Genomic DNA, 19,313 nt, shown 5'->3' with positions numbered 1-19,313 from the left:
TGTAGTAACTATTTTGACCCAAATCACCCAACTACTTAGTGACAGAGCCAGAACTAAAATCAAATCCCTTGAGCCACAATGTAGTCACTTTGTCAACTACAGTTTGCTAAAGCATCGTCTCACTGGCTTTGGCCAAAACTTTAACTATTAAGATTTCTCTCCCTCCTCAAATAATTCATTTCAGGCCCTGACTACAAATAAAGCAAAAATGCAAAGATAGGATAGCTACTTGTTGACTAATAGGTAAATTAAGGGACAAGCAGAGACACTGTGTAAGGGGGAATCTGTCCAGGAGGTATTCACTGCTAGTGGCCAAATGCCAAATCACCACAACTCCAACTGTAGGGATGAAGCCACAGGACAGTACATTCTAATCTTGATCATAACTTTATCCTACAGCCTAAGAAAATCCAAGACAACCAGCTGAGCAGGAAGAGTGTGATAGTCAAAGAATTGTTGAGCTCTCTTGTGCTATGCTAAAATCCTCTTGGTTTTTTTTTTTTTTTTTTTTGCTTTAAGAAAAAAGATTGAGGGGCGCTTGGGTGGCTCAGTCAGTTAAGTGTCTGACTTCGGCCCAGGTCATGGTCTCACGGTTCATGAGTTCGAGCCCCTGTGTCAGGCTCTGTGCTGACAGCTCAGAGCCTGGAGCCTGCTTCGGATTCTGTGTCTCCCTCTCTCTCTGCCCCTCCCCAGCTCATGCTTCCACTCTGCCTCTGTCAAAAATAAATAAACTTAAAAAAATAAAAAATAAAAAAAAAATTTTTTAAAAAGATTGATTTCAAGTTGGCCCTTCAAATGACATTTATAAATAATGAACAAGAATTGAAAAAGAAAATAGGACTGTAATCATTTACAGAAGAGGTAGCAACACCATTACTAGAAATAATAGAAATAAACCTCAACAAGAGGTAAATAAACCAGAAAACTGGACAATTAGGCCATGCATAAGCTCTAGCACATTTTCCATCTACAATGGTATAAACCAGGGGAAAAGAATATACTCAAATGAAAAATAAAAACAGTAATAAATCATAATCACTATCATCTAGTCCTTTTTATCAGACATAGACAAAGAATTAGGAAATCTAGAAAATTTCCTTGACATGGATTAATTGAGCAAAATGTAAAGAAATGTTAGATTTTCTGAAGCTCTCTGAGAATTCCAGAAACCATAACAAGGTTACTATTTTTTAAAATCATTGTTCTTGTACTTTTACATTTCCCAATGCCTACATCCCCAATCTTACATCCTCAATCTTAAAAAGACCTGACGACATCTTTGAAGACAATCAAACTTAACAGGCAGCTAGAGTAATTCACAGGCAGAAGGATACATAGAATTATCCAAAATTCCTCAAAGCCAATAGAGAAGACTGTCTTCAGATTTGTGACACCAGGTTACAGCTATCTATCAAGCAAACTAAAGTGCAGCAAAGCACAACTTTAAGAGATATAAACTTCAGTTAAATGGAAGGCTTGGTTAACCACAGTTGAGTAAACCTGAGTTGTAGTGTAATCTGATAAGGAACAAATAGCATGAATGCTAGAATTAGAAACCATGTATCGCCACTCTAGAGTTCTTTGAAAGAGTTAATCAAATAGTGGATAAAGAAAAACTGGTGCATATTATTCAAATAGTTGTCTTTGTATTTTTAAAATAAAGTCTCTCATAAGAAGCTATTAAGAAAATTTAGTAGCTATTGTGGATTAAGAATTGGTTAATAGACAATAAACCAAGACCAATGCTGACAGTGTCCAGTGATTAATACTAGACCTGTGTACAAGTTTATTAATGACCTAAAAGAAGCTTACGTGGACAGAAAAAGTGAAGAAAGACTAAAAATTGCCAATGATGCAAACCACCCTATAATAAAGGGTGAAAGGCCTTGCTAAATAATAGATACAATGAAATTCCCTCTTCACAAAGTAAAGAAACAACGTGTAAAGTATACTGATAGGCTCAAAGTTAATAGTTAATAATAATAATAATAATAATAATAATAATAATAATAAAAAGATTGGCAGGATTTACCAGAGAAAAAGGGTAGAGCAAGAGAAGATATGATAAAGATTGGTAAAATAATGAATGGCAAAGAGAACACCAGCTAGTCTCTGTTATATACCTTTTCCTTTCTGAATACACAGAGGTTTATGATAATAAAAGGTAACACATTTAAAATAAAAGAGACACTATTTTATACAGCATATAATTAACCCATTGAACATGCTGCCACAGGACATTAATAAGACACAAAGCTTAGTATGGCTCCCAAAGACCACAGAGATATTAAAATATGGTTCTATAGTAAAACTACTTAGGGTAAAAAATGAAAATGGAACACATACCTCATGCTTTAGGGTATTAACTAGGCAAGGCCAGGAAGTCTCCTTTCCAATTATATTCAAAATTCTTTGTGACTTCAATTTTTAAATATTCCTAATTCCATCCTACAGTTCAAATTATATGTACAGACTCATCCAAAAAGCCTTTGGCCATTTTTACCAGATACATTATCTTTGCCTGTTTATTTCTCTGAATAGTTAAGCCTTCCATGTCATCCAATTCTTCTTCTACTTAATTTATCCCAGTTTCAAAATATTGCTTAAAAAGTGACCATGAAGAACCACTAAATCATATATGCTAAAATCCATGTTTGGAAAAGAGAGTTCTATACTTTGTTAAATTTTCTCACCTCCTTTAAGTAGACAAAAATTGAAATTCATACAATACTTTGGTTCTGTTCAAATCACAAAATTAAAATTTGAGTTTGGATACTGGAATAAATCACATTTAATAACATTTTAACCTATATCCAAGAGCTACAGCAAGTGTCCTTTCATAAAATGAATTGTAATCAATAAGCAACATAATTTTATGGAATAAGACACTAGAACGCCACAGCAAAAAGGTATAGCCCTTTGGGCTCTATCTTCACCATGGGGAATGGTAATTCATCTATGAAATGCTATGGACCCAGTCAGTTCATAAATTCAACACATAAAGAGTAGGCTATGAATGAATCACAGGCAAAATTCACAGCCTGAAAGCCTAAGAAACTGTGTCTGAAAAGATCTGTGGGTCAATAAAAAATAGATGTTAAATTAAAAATTTTTCAAAAATAAAATTATGTATAGACAAGACCAAAGGAGGCAAGTTTACACCTTGTGTCCATTTTGTAATTCAGTCCTCTCCATTTTGGGCTTAGCTATAGGGTGCTCCACGTGGTATAAAGCCAGCCATAGCATTCAAGCTTGGCTGAATTTTAAAAGTGACACAGTAATCAGATATGCTCCAAGGGCATTCTAGAATTTCAGGGTGCTGCTGACCATTGTAACCTCCTTACAGTTGTATGGGTAACAGATGGTAGCTAGACTTATTGTGGTGATCACTTTGTAATGCATACAATATCAAATTATTATGTTGTACACCTGAAACTAATATAATGTTATATACCAATTTTAACTCAATAAAAAAAATATCAACCTCCTCAGTGTTCACTTCAAATTTAAACAGGATATAAAGTATGATCCTCATGTCAATTAAATACAAGTCCGTATATTTAATCTATCAAAAAATAGCGTCCAGAGTACTGGACTTGCAAAGAAAGGTCTTACGTGGATCTAAAATGGCAACGTAACACCAGAGTTAAAAATAAGCAGATGATCTTCTAAAATGTGGAATTTGTATGTTTCTTTTTTAGAATAAGAATTTGCTTTAGAATGCCAATAATGCAATATCCTTAAAAGATGGAACAAACAGAACACTCAACAGCAGAAGCTCTTGTATGGTATTTGGTTTGGGAGACAAAAGAAGAAAGACACATTTCGAACAGATGGAAAGTGAAACATAATAAAGTTATCCTTACCTGCATTAATTTTCCTTCTGCTGGAGTTATTTCAGCAACACCAGCAAAAACACCTTCCAAAGTGAGATTCAGTTTTCCTGTGGGGTCCATTTTCAAGGGGATCACTCTGATAATAGCTTTCTGTTCTGCTGATCTTTCAGACTCCACCGCTGCTGCCAATACCAGTCCTGTGCGTCCAAAGCCTGCCTGCAGGGTAGCCATCAGCAGCCAGGGCCAGAGGGCAGCCAGCTGCAGCTGGTGGCCACCACTCATGCTACCAGCTGCAGCAACGCACCTCGGCCATACATACTGCTTCCACTAGCTAATACCAAATGCAGGTTCTCAGATCCAGACAAATATGGAGGAAAAGAGAATTTATGCTTCAGTTTCTGAAAGCCAAGTCGTAGTTTTGGCCCTTCCTTTCTCTAAAGTATATTCCCAAGAACAGGTGGCATTCCTGATCTGGCAGAGAAGAAGGTGTTTTCAGCCCACTTCTGCTGCAGGGATGTCATTTTCTCCCATCTTCACTATGATTAGTAAAGATATCACCACTTCTGTTTGGAATTTCCAACTTTGCTTGAGGTTGAATGTCACATCCTGAATTTTTATTATGTCAGATCACTTGGTGCTGGTCTTCCATATGCATCAAGTTGCTGAGCCACTAAATCCAATGTTAATGAACAAAACAAGGCAAAGTAAACAACTAAAGCCATGCACTGAAGGTGAGAGTGAAACACGCCAGCTCGGAAAATGAAGAGATGGTCCTTTTTAAGCCACAAAACTTGTCAATGGTCATAGGAGGATTTTTGTTTTAATGGAGAAGGAGAGGGTACAATAGATTTCAGGCCACACCGTGAGGGATGTCCAAAGATGCTATAACACGTATTCATAAAAGTTTCCACATTAAACTGTATTTTAGGGTAGCCAAAGTTCTAGACCCATTGAATTTATAATACTTTTCATGAACTTAAATATACTATCATTTTTAATGTTCTACCTAAATTTGTCTATAAATTAGATGCTAATTTATATGTCTTCACATATTACAGGATAATCCTGAGTATCACTGCTTTTTCCAACTTTCAAAATTCGAAGAATATTTGAAAAGTTTAGCTTTCCAATTATTTTTCCCAGTTAAAATTGATATTTCTATCTTTATTTTCCTTTCTCTGTTAGGGATTCCAGCTTTTATTCTCCTGCTTGAGAATGTCAAGTACTTTGATTTCCCATGAGATGATTTTGGAAACTACTTTATTATCCAGATTTTATAATCTGTAATTTTCTAGGTTCATAAGTAAAACAAAGGACCATTCCTAACACGTTTTCAAATTCCTTGAGGGGGCGGGGAATAAAAGATAGGGGGAGTAGGGAGGTGATTAGTCTACAGGCTCTAAGTAGAACACCCTGAAAAAGTATAAATAAGCCTGAGTAGAGTAGATCTGTGCTATTTCTAGGCACACTTGAGAATTTGGGTCTTTGTACAAACAAAATCTGAGTTCTAAGATATTAAAATGTGCACCCTTAAGTAAATACAAATGCACTTCAACCATAAAGCCCGCCGTGTTCAGAGGTCAAGTTAAAAAGTCTTATAAAGTCTTCAGAAAAAGTGCTGAAAAGCCAAGCAATTGAACATGAACCTGTTACATAGATCCTTTTCTTTTGCTGAGGCAGAGGGAGAAAAATAAGAATTTCAAAAGAAATCTGCAAACCTGTTGCGCTGTCGGGCCCACTGGAATCCACGGGGGTGAAACAAATTCAATTATGCTTTTATAGGTCCTGCTCAAAAAAGGTTTCAACTGCTTAACCAAGTACAGCTCATTCTTCCACCTTCTTACACTGCAACCAAACCAAGTGCCCCACACTGTAGGTAGGTGCCGAGAAATTCCGCAGCCTGAAAAAATAATCCATGCAGGTCAAAGGCAAACATTTACTCCAGGGTTAGAGCTACTGTTCCCAAGACTCTAAAAGCACTTATAAAGGATCCAAAATCATTTCTGAAATCTCCTTTCTAACAAAAGTTCTTTTTCTCCCCGAACAGCATATAAAATGATCAAATCTTGAGAGAGAAAAGGAGCAAAGTAGCAAATACATCAGCAACAATTCACTACCAGGAACACAGAAAATCCCAGAGGGAGAAAGCAGTATCTCTGAATCATGGATGGGCTTGGAAAGTTCGGAAAGATTCGAGTGCTTCCCTTCCAGAAAGACAATTCTGGATCAACTCCCTAGAGGAGGAAGCCTGTGGTTTGTAATTGGTGTTCTAGCTCTGACTCCCTCCCCTGGGACTGCAATCACGCTCTCTACCTGCTGACACAAAGTGAGGGTGGAGCAGCTACAGGCAACCACCCCCCCTCCCGCCCCTCCTCCTCCTGGCTGGCTAGGGCAAGGGCTGGAGTGCGCGCACACTTAACTGAGCCAGACATGTTCTTTTGCTCTCTCCTCTCTCAGCTCCTCTACTCCCTCTATTGAGCCACAGCCAAATTGCATCCAGTTCAATGGGTAAGCAAGCTACCACAGGTAAGTCAGGTTCACTCAAACAGGTATCTAAGCAGATTGCACCCAAGAGAACATAAATGGTGGTATAAAGAAATAAAGAGAACAAAATAATGAAAACGCGGAACATGAGAGAGGGGACACAGGGCTTTGCAAATGTAAGTTCAAAGGGGTTTCTGCTCTTTTGGGGCTTCCGTGTCTATAAGTGGCACAAAGCCAGAATAAAGTCATCCAGTGCTGTAGTGTTTACTGCTGTCTTATGTCTGCTACCCTGGCAGGAACTCTGTCCATTTTATGCATACTTTTTCTTCTGCTTTTACTTACTTTAAATTCAGTATCTCCTTTCTAAAACTGTTCCTGTATGGAGCTTTTAGTCAGGTTGATGTCAGAGGTCTTGAGCCTGTTATTTTCTTCCCACATCTTTGGGAGGTCAGACCTATGCCCTCAATGTAAGATTGCAAGTAAGTCTATGTCATAAATGCAACCAAAGGGGCAAAATATATATGATTAATGAGAAGCCTGTAGGCAAAAAGAAAACCCATTTTGGCTAATAACCACATTCATGAATTATATATAACCCTTTTAGTTACCTTGTCATTAGAATGCAAAAATTTCTCATATGTGTTTCTAAAATTTGAATTTTCATATTTACCAGATTATATTTGACTGTGGCCAGACATTTTATTTTTGACCTTTTGACAATAATCTTTCCAAATGGTACAAATGTACAACAGTATGAATGTGGTTAACACTACTGAATGTACACTTTAATGTTTTTTGTTTTTTTTTTTTAATTTTTTTTCAACGTTTATTTATTTTTCGGACAGAGAGAGACAGAGCATGAACGGGGGAGGGTCAGAGAGAGAGGGAGACACAGAATCAGAGACAGGCTCCAGGCTCCGAGCCATCAGCCCAGAGCCCGACGCGGGGCTCGAACTCACGGACTGCAAGATCGTGACCTGGCTGAAGTCGGACGCTTAACCGACTGCGCCACCCAGGCGCCCCCACTTTAATGTTTTAAATTGTGGTAAGAAGCATATAAGATTTAAAAATGTTTTGATTTTACAAATGAAAGCATACAAATTGATCATCTGTAAAATGTGGATAACAATAATTGCATTGTAGGTTGGTTGTAAAACTTAAATGACATAATACCTCTGACAGCAAAAAGTATAGGAGCTCTCTTCACCTTGAGCATTTTTTCCCTAGAGAAGGTTTATGGGAACACTTTTGACATTTTAGGCCTAATGACTGACATAGAGCAGAATAAAATAAATTCTTAATTTAGCATGTTTCTTTGTTGCTTGGACCTTAGGAATACAATGCAAGTATAGACGTTTACAGCTCTTTCCAAAAGAATATATCTAATTCTCAATCAAAAAGAATGCAATCTTGCCTTTCGCAACTACGTGGATGGAACTAGAGGGTCTTATGCTAAGCAAAATTAGTCAAAGAAAGACAAATATCATATGACTTCACTCATATGAGGACTTTAAGATACAAAACAGATGAACATAAGGGAAGGGAAGCAAAAATAATATAAAAACAGGGAAGGGGACAAACATAAGTCTCTGAAATATGGAGAACAAACAGAGGGCTGCTGGAGGGGTTGTGGGAGGGGGGATGGGCTAAATGGGTAAGGGGCATTAAGGAATCAACTCTTGAAATCATTGTTGCACCATATGCTAACTAACTTGGATGTAAATTTAAAAAATAAATTAAATTAAAAAAAAAGAATATATCTAATTCTTCTAGAGAGAATTTTTTACATCTGTGGTTTTATATTTTTATTTTATGTATGTTGTGTAATAGTATAGCATAAAAAATGCAAAATACACATTACTATATATTTGATATATGCAAAATTATCTTAAACAAAAAGTGATCTACTAATGGACTTTACCTCACCTATTCCTGCTTGAAACTTAGAAAGGAGTTAATAAGAGACCTAAACCTAAGAGTTAATAAACACACTTAGTTGAAAGAAGGAAGAAAATATAGATGTGGTTGCCCTCTCTTGAGGAAACTCCAAGATCTAGGAATGATGAAAATATGTATCATGAACCTGGATATCCACTTAGATACTCAGGATCAAACTAAACAGCCCAATGTACTTTACTTCACTGATACACTGTATTTATTGGGTCACCAGAACTGACAAACAAGAGAAATTATTCTCTGGCTTATCCCTCAGGTTATCTACTACAACGTCCACAGAGATATCATAAAGATGTCATTACCATGGTAATGAAATGCCATGTCACTAATATTTACTACCTAATCTTACCCGTGAGAAATATCATCCTTCAGGATCTATTTTCACATCTGGATTGACTAAAGTTACTGAAGACATGAGTCCTTTTCCTAAAAAAACAGATTTCTATAAATATGTCCAAGAATTGTCCTTATCCTTAATGGCATTTTAAAGATTCAATCTCCAATCAATCACAAATGAAGAAAAACAAAAAAAGCCAGGACATTTTTTTAAGTAGATTCTTTGAAAAACAGAATACATTCTCTTTCTTTTTTTTTTTTTGTTTGTTTTTTTTTTTGTTTTTTTTCAATATATGAAGTTTATCGTCAAATTGGTTTCCATACAACACCCAGTGCTCATCCCAAAAGGTGCCCTCCTCAATACCCATCACCCACCCTCCCCTCCCTCCCACCCCCCATCAACCCTCAGTTTGTTCTCAGTTTTTAACAGTCTCTTATGCTTTGGCTCTCTTCCACTCTAACCTCTTTTTTTTTTTTTCCTTCCCCTCCCCCATGGGTTTCTGTTCAGTTTCTCAGGATCCACATAAGAATGAAACCATGTGGTATCTGTCTTTCTCTGTAATACATTATCTTTCAAATTTTGCTATTATTAATACTAGTCATAATGACTTAGTTTTGTATTGATCACCAGTTAAACAGTAAAAACAAGCAAGACAACTCCAGTTGAAACACTCACTTTATTGTTGACTGATTGAAATTTATTGTGCTTAAGGTGCTGAAATACTGAGGAGCTAGTCAGAAACCTTGTTAGTATGCGTCAGACCCTACTGGCCAATTCACACAAAGATTTTATTTTATCTTCTGACATTTTTCCCAAGTCAGCGATGATAGCTTTAGTTGATAGATAGCAGGCATGTGAGTATAACAGGAGATCCAGCTCCTTGGTCTGTTGTATTCACATATAAAAAAGTTTGGAAAGTTGATAAAGGCATTTCATTAATTAAGCCATGCCAAGGTTTCTGCTTGACATATGTTCCTCAAAGGATATTATCTCTTTCAACAGATACAAAGCTGAAAAGGCATATTAAGGGAAGGAATGTCACCTACACAGTTTGTCAGCTTCTCAACATGACAGAGAAAAGGCAAAGTTCCTTCATTTGGAAATTGGGTCTCCTCTTCACATACTCTGCCAAAATACATAGTCTGGCCAAAAGATGGAGGAGTCTTGATAATCTGTTCATCTTTTTTAAACCTTGCTAATAAAGATTAATAAATGCCCATCACGTGGACATCAACTAATCTAATCAGATGGACCAAACAGGTCACTTTTCAGAACCTACTTTCATATCTAAACTGAGTCACTGCAGACCAATACAGAACTCATCCTTTTCCAAAAAACTACTATCTCTGTTAACACGTCTATGGTTTGACATCATTGGGAAGGCACAATGCAATTTAAGAGATGAATTGTTACACCCACAATGACTAGCATAGTATTTATGTCATATCACTAAGTGCCTTTTCTTTTTAATTAGTTTCATATTCCTACACTTTCCTTTTGTTTCTGCAATTCTTATTAGGACAACCAAAGCAGAATCCAATAAGAAAGTTCTAGTCAGTGTAAAAGACTTTAAAATCATAAAGTTTCTTGCTATCACTAGATGAGCAAGTGAGGGATCAACCACAGAAAGTGGACACCCAAGATACCTCTCCTAAAAACCGGTCCCACAATCCTACTACTTGAATTTAGAATCCTGCAGAGGGGATAAAATAAAAATGTTATGGTATATCCCACTATCCAAAATTCTCTCAGAAGCTTAAACCAGACATAAACTATTACAAATGTCAGAGGTATAGCTTCTGTTAAATGACTGATCAGGTTTTCCCAAAATTTTGCACACAGTATATATAGATGAGAATTTACATGTACCAAATGTAAAAATCTAAAGTAAGAAAACAGTGTTAAACCTCTTAATGTTTTTGTTCACACATTTCCCCTTCAAAATAAATATCTTACACATGCATCCTTTATCCTTCTATTGTGCAATCTTAATAAAAATATAAAGCTTTAAAACTTTTAACTCTACCAGCATTTATAAATATATTAAACAAATTAAAAAAATTTTAGAAGACATTTAAATAAGTGATATATAACAAAACCTTCTTACCATTTATGATAATGTATCATTAAAATTAAAGAAAGATACGAAAATAGAAGAATGCTCCCATTAATATAAAACAATCAGGAGCTGTTAAGTGTGATGGATGGTCCAAGTCCAGGTGCCTCGCTTTTGAAACAGAATGTTGGGTTAGGAAGTAAGAGCATTTCCTGGTTAATCAGTTAGAAAATTAGCTCTTTCTCAGAGTTTCTTCCCTGGAATTCCTGACCCATTTAGACCTGTGATCTTGGTGACCTCACATGCCTTTGTTTCGCACAGTCTTCTCTAGAAGGATCACAGTGTGACTTGAAACAGATAGACTGAACTCCCCCTCTGGAATTGTGCTGACTAAAGTTTGAGAGTGGCAAGACAGCAAATCAACACACACACACACAGATTATTCTCCAGTACCATAGATACAGCAGTTTTTAGATGCTTCTTGACTGTAACAGAAGGCCAGGACTTTCCATTTGAAAGGGATCTGGGCGCAAAAAAAAAAAAAAAAAAAAAAGGCTGCTAGATGTTTAATAGTTTGTCAAGGTAAATAATCTGAACTGAAAAGCTGTAGTAAATACCAAAATCCCAATTCTCAATTAACAAAATTCTCAATTAACAAAACAAAAATACTTTTTCTTTCCTTAACAGAACTGAAAAACTCCGAACAGTGTGTCATGTGCAAGGCTAGTCTGCCCTCAGCTACAGCTAGTGCACAATGTCACGTATGTCCTCCATTCCTCACTCTTTTAATTCTTCCTCCTTTGGAAAGTGCTCCTGTTTGCAGGCCACGTCCACCAGCAGATGAAGATCTAGAAAGAAAGAAGATTTGTTTACTCACTCTTGGCCTCTCAGATTGGAGAGTTTGATAGACCAGTCTTCAGACAAGAAGAACAAGTTGCTCGTGGTTAAGTGTAGAATTGGTTCTAAAATTCTATGATCTCAGTTTTGGGACATTCCTGTATCTCTAAGGAACACAGATGCAGCCCAGTTGTTAACCCAGTGAGACCAAAATGTGTACAGTTGCTATCTTTTCAATGATGCAGCTAAGCCTCTTTTCACTTCAACTGCCTTTTATTATAAGTGAAAAATTAAGGAAAAGTGTCAAAGGGATCAAAGTGAAATATACACACACAAATGAAAATTCATTTCTTTGATCCTATAAAGATGAGTGGGTGGGTGGGTTTTGGGAATATGAGAAAATAATGCCTTCAGAAACACAATGTTAAAATAAGTAATCACTACTTTTCCAAAGTTGATTGACTCCATACAATTTCCCCTTACTGACAACACAGCTGATCTCTTGCAGAAGAAACACCTACCTGAACTGTCTGTAAAAAAGAAAGCATACCCTTCATGGAGGTCAAGAGACAAGAAGGGTCCACTAAGAATGGAAAGAACTAAAAAACTGAACTCTCAGCTCAAGTACTAGGTTTTGTAATACAAAGAGGCCATGTATGGGAGTAGAGCTAAATGGCCTGAGTAACACAGGCAGAAGTCAGAGGATCTTACTGTGGCTTCTAGACTCAAGCTAATTAGTTTACAACTTCCAGAGCAACATACAGACTTCTAGTTTATAATTTCTAGGGGAACCAACCTTTCTAGGTTTGTTTTGAAGCTTACGATTTTGCCATAGTAGCATTTGGGAATGAAATTAAACTAAACTATATAGCATAAGTCCTTTATTTCATTCTAGACACAGACTTTTGTCACTGTATTTCTAGAACACAGCCTCTGTGGGACTGATCCACAGACTGGGCAAGAGAGCTGATTCAACAAAATAATTCTACCACCATATTTGAGAAAATCCAGAAAGCATATGGAACAATAGCTAATTTTTGCCATATTTTGTAAAAGGTAGACCAGTCACTAGGGGCAGGTCATCTCATCTGGTGAATTACACTACAACCTAACCATAAAGAACAAGCAATTTATCCAGATGAGCATCTTATAGTGGGAGAAAGGCCATAATTTTATCACTTAAAATTGGCTTCTTGTATATCCACGGTCATAGCAGCATTATTCATAGTAGGCAAAAGGCAGAAGCAATCCAAGTGTCCAAGGACCAATGAATGGACACATAAAATGTGGTATATACATACATTGAAATATTATTTAGCTTTTAAAATTAGGAAATTCTGATACATGCTACAACATGGGTAAACCTTGAAAATATTGTGCTAACTGAAATCAGTCAGTCACAAAAGGACAAATACTGCATAATTCCACTTACGTAAGGTACCGAGAGCAGTCACATGTATAGAGACAGAAAGTGGCATGGTGGTTGCCAGGGGCTGTTATGGGAGTTACTGTGCAACGGACAGTTTCAGTTTGGGTAGATGAAGAAGTTCTGGAGGTGGTTGGTGGTGATGGTTGTGCAACAAATGTGAAAGGACTTAGTACCACTGAACTGTACACTTAAAAATAGTTAAAATGATAAATTTTATGATATGTATATTTTACCACAAAAGTCTTTCTGTAAAGTCTATATAATAACAAAAATAGTGATAGGTTATATTTATATAACATCTTTTTTTTCAAATAGTTTAAAGTGCATTATTATAAGGTCATCTAATTAATTTTGAGGTGTAAATTGATACTGGGAGCAAGAACCTCTACGCTAAGTCTACATGGTTATTAAGTAAAGCCAGTGGTTTCTAAACCTTGTTGCACATTGGAATCACCTGGAGGATCTTTTAAAAAATACTGATGTAGGGGAACCTCGGTGGCTCGGTTGGTTAAGCATCTGACTTCGGCTCAGGTCATGATCTCACGGGTTGTGAGTTCGAGCCCCGTGTCAGGCTCTGTGCTGACAGCTCAGAGCCTGGCGCCTGCTTCAGATTCTGTGTCTTCCTCTTTTTCTGCCCCTACCATGCTCGTGCTCTCTCTCTCTCTCTCTCTCTCTCTCTCTCTCTCTCTCTCTCTCCCAAAAATGAAGATTTTAAAATAAAAGATTTAAAATAAAAAAAAATACTGATGCATAGGACTCCTACCCCCATACATTCTGATTTAATTGGTGTGGAGTGCTACTTAGGCATCAGGATCTCTAAAAGTTGACCAGAAGATGTAGGAGTAACACCTAATGATTATTCTCTAAACATCTCAGCTCCATATTGGGGGGGGGGAAGGGGGAAGGAGAGGCCAAATGGTAATAGAACATATTAAAATAAGACTTGGGAATATGAATAGACCCAGTTATAACCCAGCTTTGAAAGCAGAGTAGGAATTCTTGATAATGACAAAGGTAAAGGCTATTAAAGCAACTACAGATTTCACATGGGGAGGTAAACTGAAAAACAGCAGCAACAAACTCCCTCTTTTTTTAAGTTTATTTTGAGAAAGAGAGAGACAGCACAAGGGAGGGGCAGAGAGAGAGAATCCCAAGCAGGTTCTGCACTGTGCAGAGGCCGACACGAAGCTCCATCTCATAATTTGTGAGATCATGACCTGAGCTGAAACCAAGAGTCAGAGGCTTAACCTATGAAGCTACCGAGGTGCCTCAAACCCTTTTTTTTTTAAATCAGTGAACAAATGTCATTCATTTCATTGCTTATTAAGACTTTACCATATTGATAGGTTCAAATAATGGACAAGAACACATCATAGATAGGCATGTTTAAAATAGAAATAGCCTGTGTGGCTCTTTAATAGCCTCAGAATTAGTTATGTAAAGTAGGGTGAACAACAAACCCTCTTAACCTTAATGATTGGGCTTTAAAATAGCACTTGGCACACAGTTTCTAATAATGAGCATCTAAACATAGTAATTTTATTAGAGTGAACTTCCTTCATTAGCAAAGCTGCCAATCAAGGAGTTAAAAGAGTATAGAGACCAATAAAAATATGAAAAGACAGACTAGCCTGGTGCTACTAGAGGTTTATATGACTTCATTTAGAAGAGAAGCTTGCATACTCACCAGAGAAGGTAAGTATTTGGGGATCACAGTAGCTCAGTTGGTTTGAGAGTTGAAAGGCCTTGAGGGCCAAGAGCATTGCATCTACTTGTTTGGGAATGTTAATTCCTTCCAAGAGCACTCTCTAGAGCTTGGGGGTTATTATCTAAATGAAATCTCATCCATAATCCAATAGCTACAAAATGAGAAGTCCTTCCTTTAGGAATGAATAGAACTTTGCTTGTAAACCTTCAATTTCCCTTAACCAGAAAGTTAACATCCCATGAGAACATGAATGAGTGTAGCTTCTACTATAAAATTAATATTTGGGTATATTCAGTTTAGAGTGATATCATCAAAGAAATTGGAGGCGCATGACTGAATCTAATTTCCTTTACCTTTTGGTATTTTTGATCCAAAACGTATTTCCTTAAGTTAACTTGTGCTCAAAAAGCCTATGCACAGCATGGCAAAGATTGTGACTGACCATCTCCTTCTAACAAAACACACATCTATTGAAATCAATACAATCTGGATTATTTAATCAACTTGTAGTCTATTTGAAAAAAAAACAAAACCTCAAAGAAAGTTTGAAGTGTGACATGTTCCTACTTAAACATGGCAGACATCTTCAAAATAACTCAGTTACAGAAGGGCACTGATAAATTCTGGAATATAGGATGCCCCTGTTCAATGAGATATCGAGCAACAAAATGACATCCAACAGTTAATGTTAGAATCATAGTATTTCAGAATTTGGAAGCAAAGGAGTCCTTAGAGGTGATTTCATGAAATTTCCTTATTTTTATCATAAATAATGTACTGTGAGAGTTGAAACCATACTGAGGGGAGATAGTCCTAATGATAGCGACAGTTGAAATTTAAGTGATACTTTAGGAATTTTACCTTTGGTTTCTATCATTACTTCTTTAACCTTTTAGTATCAAAATAAAAAAACATTTGGTCATCTGTAAGAACTAAACTGAATACTAGTCAATTTGAGCCCTCCTCACAAGTACCTCCTTACTCTCTTACGGGCTTCTCTGGTCATCAAGGATCAGGGCTGTGAAAAGATCAGAAGCTAAGAACAAGAACTTTCTAACACAGGGTGCAACAGACTGAATGTTTAACTCCCTGAAATTCATATGTTGAAACCTAACCCCACTGTGATGGGTGTTAGAAGCTGGACCTCTGGGAGGTGATTAGGTCATGACAGCAGAGCTTTATGAATGATATTAGTGCCCCTATAAAAGAGATCCCAGAGAGCTCCCTCATCCCTCCTGCCATGTGAGGCAGCTCAACTAAACTTCATTTATTATAGACACTGAAATGTGAATTTCATATCATCTTTATGTGACATGAAATATTCTTCTTTTGATTTTCCTCCAGCCATTTAAAATATGAAAACTATGGGACGCCTGGGTGGCTCGGTCAGTTAAGCATCCAACTTCGGCTCAGGTCATGATTTCACAGCTCGTGAGTTCAAGCCCTGCGTCAGGCTCTGTACTGATAGCTCAGAGCCTGGAGCCTGCTTTGGATTCTGTGTCTACCTCTCTCTGCCCCTTCCCCACCCATGCTCTGTCTCTCTCTCTCTCAAAAATAAATAAAACATTAAAGAAAAAAAAAGTTTTTTAAAAAGCATCCAACTTCAGCTCAGGTCACAGTTTGTGGGTTTGAGCCCTGCGTTGGGATCTGTGCTGACAGCTCAGAGCCTGGAGCCTGCTTTGGGTTCTGTGTCTCCCTCGCTCTCTGCCCCTCCCCTGCTCATGCTCTGTCTCTCTGTCTCAAAACAATAAATAAGCACTAAAAAAATTTTGAAATACGAAAACCATGCTTATGTTGCAGGCCATTTAAAAACAGGCAGTATGTTAGATTTGGTTCACAGGCCATAGTTTACCAACTTGTAACACTCACTAGGGCTATAATCAAGAGATTTTTAACCAAAACAGAAGATTTCATTAAACAGAATATTGTTATAATAGTTGTAAAAAAAATTATCTTTTCTCCAAAGAAGATATACAGATGGCCAACAAGCGTATGAAAAGATGCTCAACAGCACTAATCATTAGGGAAATGCGATCAAAACCACAATAAGATAACACTTCACACCTATGAGGATGGCTATAACAATAATAAAAGGGGCAAAATAACAAGTGCTAGCGAGGATATGAAAAAAATGGGAACCCTTCTACACTGCTGTAGGAAACGTAAATGCTAGAGCTTTTATGGAAAATAGTTTGGCCGATAGTTAAACACAGAATTACCATATGACCCAGCAATTCTACTCCTAGGTATATACCCAAAAGACTTGTAAACAGATACTCCACTACATGCACACACGTTCACAGCAGCACTACTCACAATAACCAAAAGGTAAGAACAGCCCAAATGTCCGTCAGCAGATGAATGGATAAATGAATTGTGGTATATATATACAATGTAATATTATTTTGCCATACAAAGAAAGTTCTGATACAAATGTTATGACACGGGTGAGCCTTGAAAACATTATGCTAAGTAAAATAAGCCAGACACAAAAGGTCACATATTACAGGATTTCATGTATATGAAATATCCAGAAGGGGTAAATCCATAGAGACAGAACACAGATTGGAAGCTACCAAGAGCTTGGGGGAGTAGGAATTGGAAGTAACCGCTTAATGAATACGGGGTTTTCTTTAGGAGTGATGAAAATGTTTTGTAACTAGATAGAGGTAGAGGTTGCACAACATTGTGAATATACTAAATGCCACTGAATTTTGCACTTTAAAATGGTTAATTTTATGTTTTGTGAATTTTATCTAAAAATGTATATTTTCCGGGGCGCCTGGGTGGCTCAGTCGGTTAAGCTTCCGACTTCAGCTCAGGTCACGATCTCGTGGTCCGTGAGTTCGAGCCCCGCGTCGGGCTCTGGGCTGATGGCTCAGAGCCTGGAGCCTGCTTCCGATTCTGTGTCTCCCTCTCTCTCTGCCCCTCCCCCATTCATGCCCTGTCTCTCTCTGTCTCAAAAATAAATAAACGTTAAAAAAATTTTTTTAATGTATATTTTCCTATTAATTTGAAATGACCAGACAAAAAGAAGGGGAAAACAGAAAATAAATGGCTACAAAAAGTAAAATTCATAACCAAACATATCTTGGTTTTAAATGTCAGAACACAGGGGGCGCCTGGTTGAGTGTCCGACTTCCGCTCAGGTCATGGTTTCCGAGTTTGAGCTCTGCGCTGTTGGGTTCTGTGCTGACAGCTCAGAGCCTGGAGCATATTTCGGATTCTGTGTCTCCCTCTCTCTCTCTCTGCCCCTCTCCCACTTGTGCTCTGTCTCCTCTCTCAAAAATAAATAAACATTAAAAAAATATAAAATAAATGTCAGAGCATAATAACGAGATATGGAATGACATCTTAGTAAGACATCCACAATTCTTGGTTCCAGAAGAATAGAACTATAGAGGACACGACTTGTCTCTATTGTACCCAGTATGGTACCAAGCCTTAGGCAATTGTTCAATAAGTCCTTTTTAAATTTTTTTTTCAACATTTTTTTTTTTTTTTTTTTTTTTGGGGACAGAGAGAGACAGAGCATGAACGGGCGAGGGGCAGAGAGAGAGGGAGACACAGAATCGGAAACAGGCTCCAGGCTCCGAGCCATCAGCCCAGAGCCTGACGCGGGACTCGAACTCACGGACCGCGAGATCGTGACCTGGTTGAAGTCGGACGCTTAACCGACTGCGCCACCCAGGCGCCCCAATAAGTACTTTTTAAAAGAAACCTGAGGAGTGCTTTGACTCCTCATATGTTCAAAACTTATCTTTTGGTGGCTAACTAAAAGATGCTCAGATAGAAAGTAGAATAGTGGCTTCCAGTGGCTTGGGGGTGAGCAAGAATAGGGAGTTATTATTTAATGAGTACACAGTTTCATTTTGCAAAATGAAAAGAGTTCTGGAGATGGATAGTGGTAATGGGAGCAAAACAATGTGAATGTACTTAATGCTACTGAACTATATACTTAAATATGGCTAAGATGGTAAACTGTATGTTATATATATTTTACCACATTTTTTTAAAAGATTGCTTTTTTTCCAAGGATTTTTTTTGAAGTACATCAGTAAGATTAAAGTGGGGTGGAAAAGCATGTCATTCATTCAACAAACACTGAGTGCCACAGCTAATGCTAATACTGTAGGTGCTGAGGATACATCGTTTAACAAAAGAAAGGCCTTTGCCTCATGAAACTACCTGTAAAGAGGGGAGAAAAATAATAAATAGAAGGTTTTTCTAATACCAAAAGCCTTCTTCGTATCAGCTATGCTATACAGACTCTAACAGATAGTACATAAATTTAAACTGACTTTGGTTAAGGTCTTTAATCCCATCGAACCTTATTTATAGCCATGTTTTCATAAGCCAACCATTAGGTTAAGTTCTATCAAGGTAGAATAATTTTGTACTTCATGAACTGTATTTCTGCTTACACTCTCATTACAAAAGCTAACTTTTTAGTAAAGAGGTTCTAGCTTAAGTAATTTACTCCTTGCCCCTAATAAATGGAAATGTGACCAGTTGTCATAATAATGCTAATATGTCACAACTCTTCTATTTCACAGCAAGAATTCAAGGCCAATTAAGACTCGGCTATCAACAACACTGACCAAAGGATAAGTCTTTACTTAAGGAAAAAAAGAAAATGAAGAGATAATAAAGATAATGTCCTAATTCTT

The 19,313-nt window shown here is 37.2% G+C and overlaps 2 protein-coding genes across 2 annotated transcripts in view; both read right to left on the bottom strand.

Annotated features, from left to right (window-relative positions):
- The window catches only part of RNF43 (ring finger protein 43), a 71,235-nt gene extending 65,135 nt beyond the window's left edge, over window positions 1–6,100 (bottom strand). The window contains exons 1-2 of the mRNA XM_047080965.1: window positions 5,555–6,100; window positions 3,867–4,506 (exon numbers count right to left, since the gene is read on the bottom strand). Of these exons, the coding sequence (XP_046936921.1) occupies window positions 3,867–4,118 (252 nt within the window). The 5' untranslated portion in view covers window positions 4,119–4,506; window positions 5,555–6,100. The remainder of the gene's footprint in view (window positions 1–3,866; window positions 4,507–5,554) is intronic.
- A 5,308-nt stretch (window positions 6,101–11,408) lies between these two features.
- HSF5 (heat shock transcription factor 5) overlaps window positions 11,409–19,313 on the bottom strand; it is a 42,754-nt gene continuing 34,849 nt past the window's right edge. The window contains 1 exon segment of the mRNA XM_047081748.1: window positions 11,409–11,517. Within this exon segment, the coding sequence (XP_046937704.1) occupies window positions 11,447–11,517 (71 nt within the window). The 3' untranslated portion in view covers window positions 11,409–11,446.

This window comes from Lynx rufus, unplaced genomic scaffold (assembly GCF_022079265.1).
Source record: "Lynx rufus isolate CCGP_SWC_20201006 ecotype Redwood Valley unplaced genomic scaffold, mLynRuf1.p SCAF_18, whole genome shotgun sequence".
Taxonomy (NCBI): Eukaryota; Metazoa; Chordata; class Mammalia; order Carnivora; family Felidae; genus Lynx; species Lynx rufus.
This window is presented reverse-complemented; position numbering and strand designations above follow the sequence as displayed.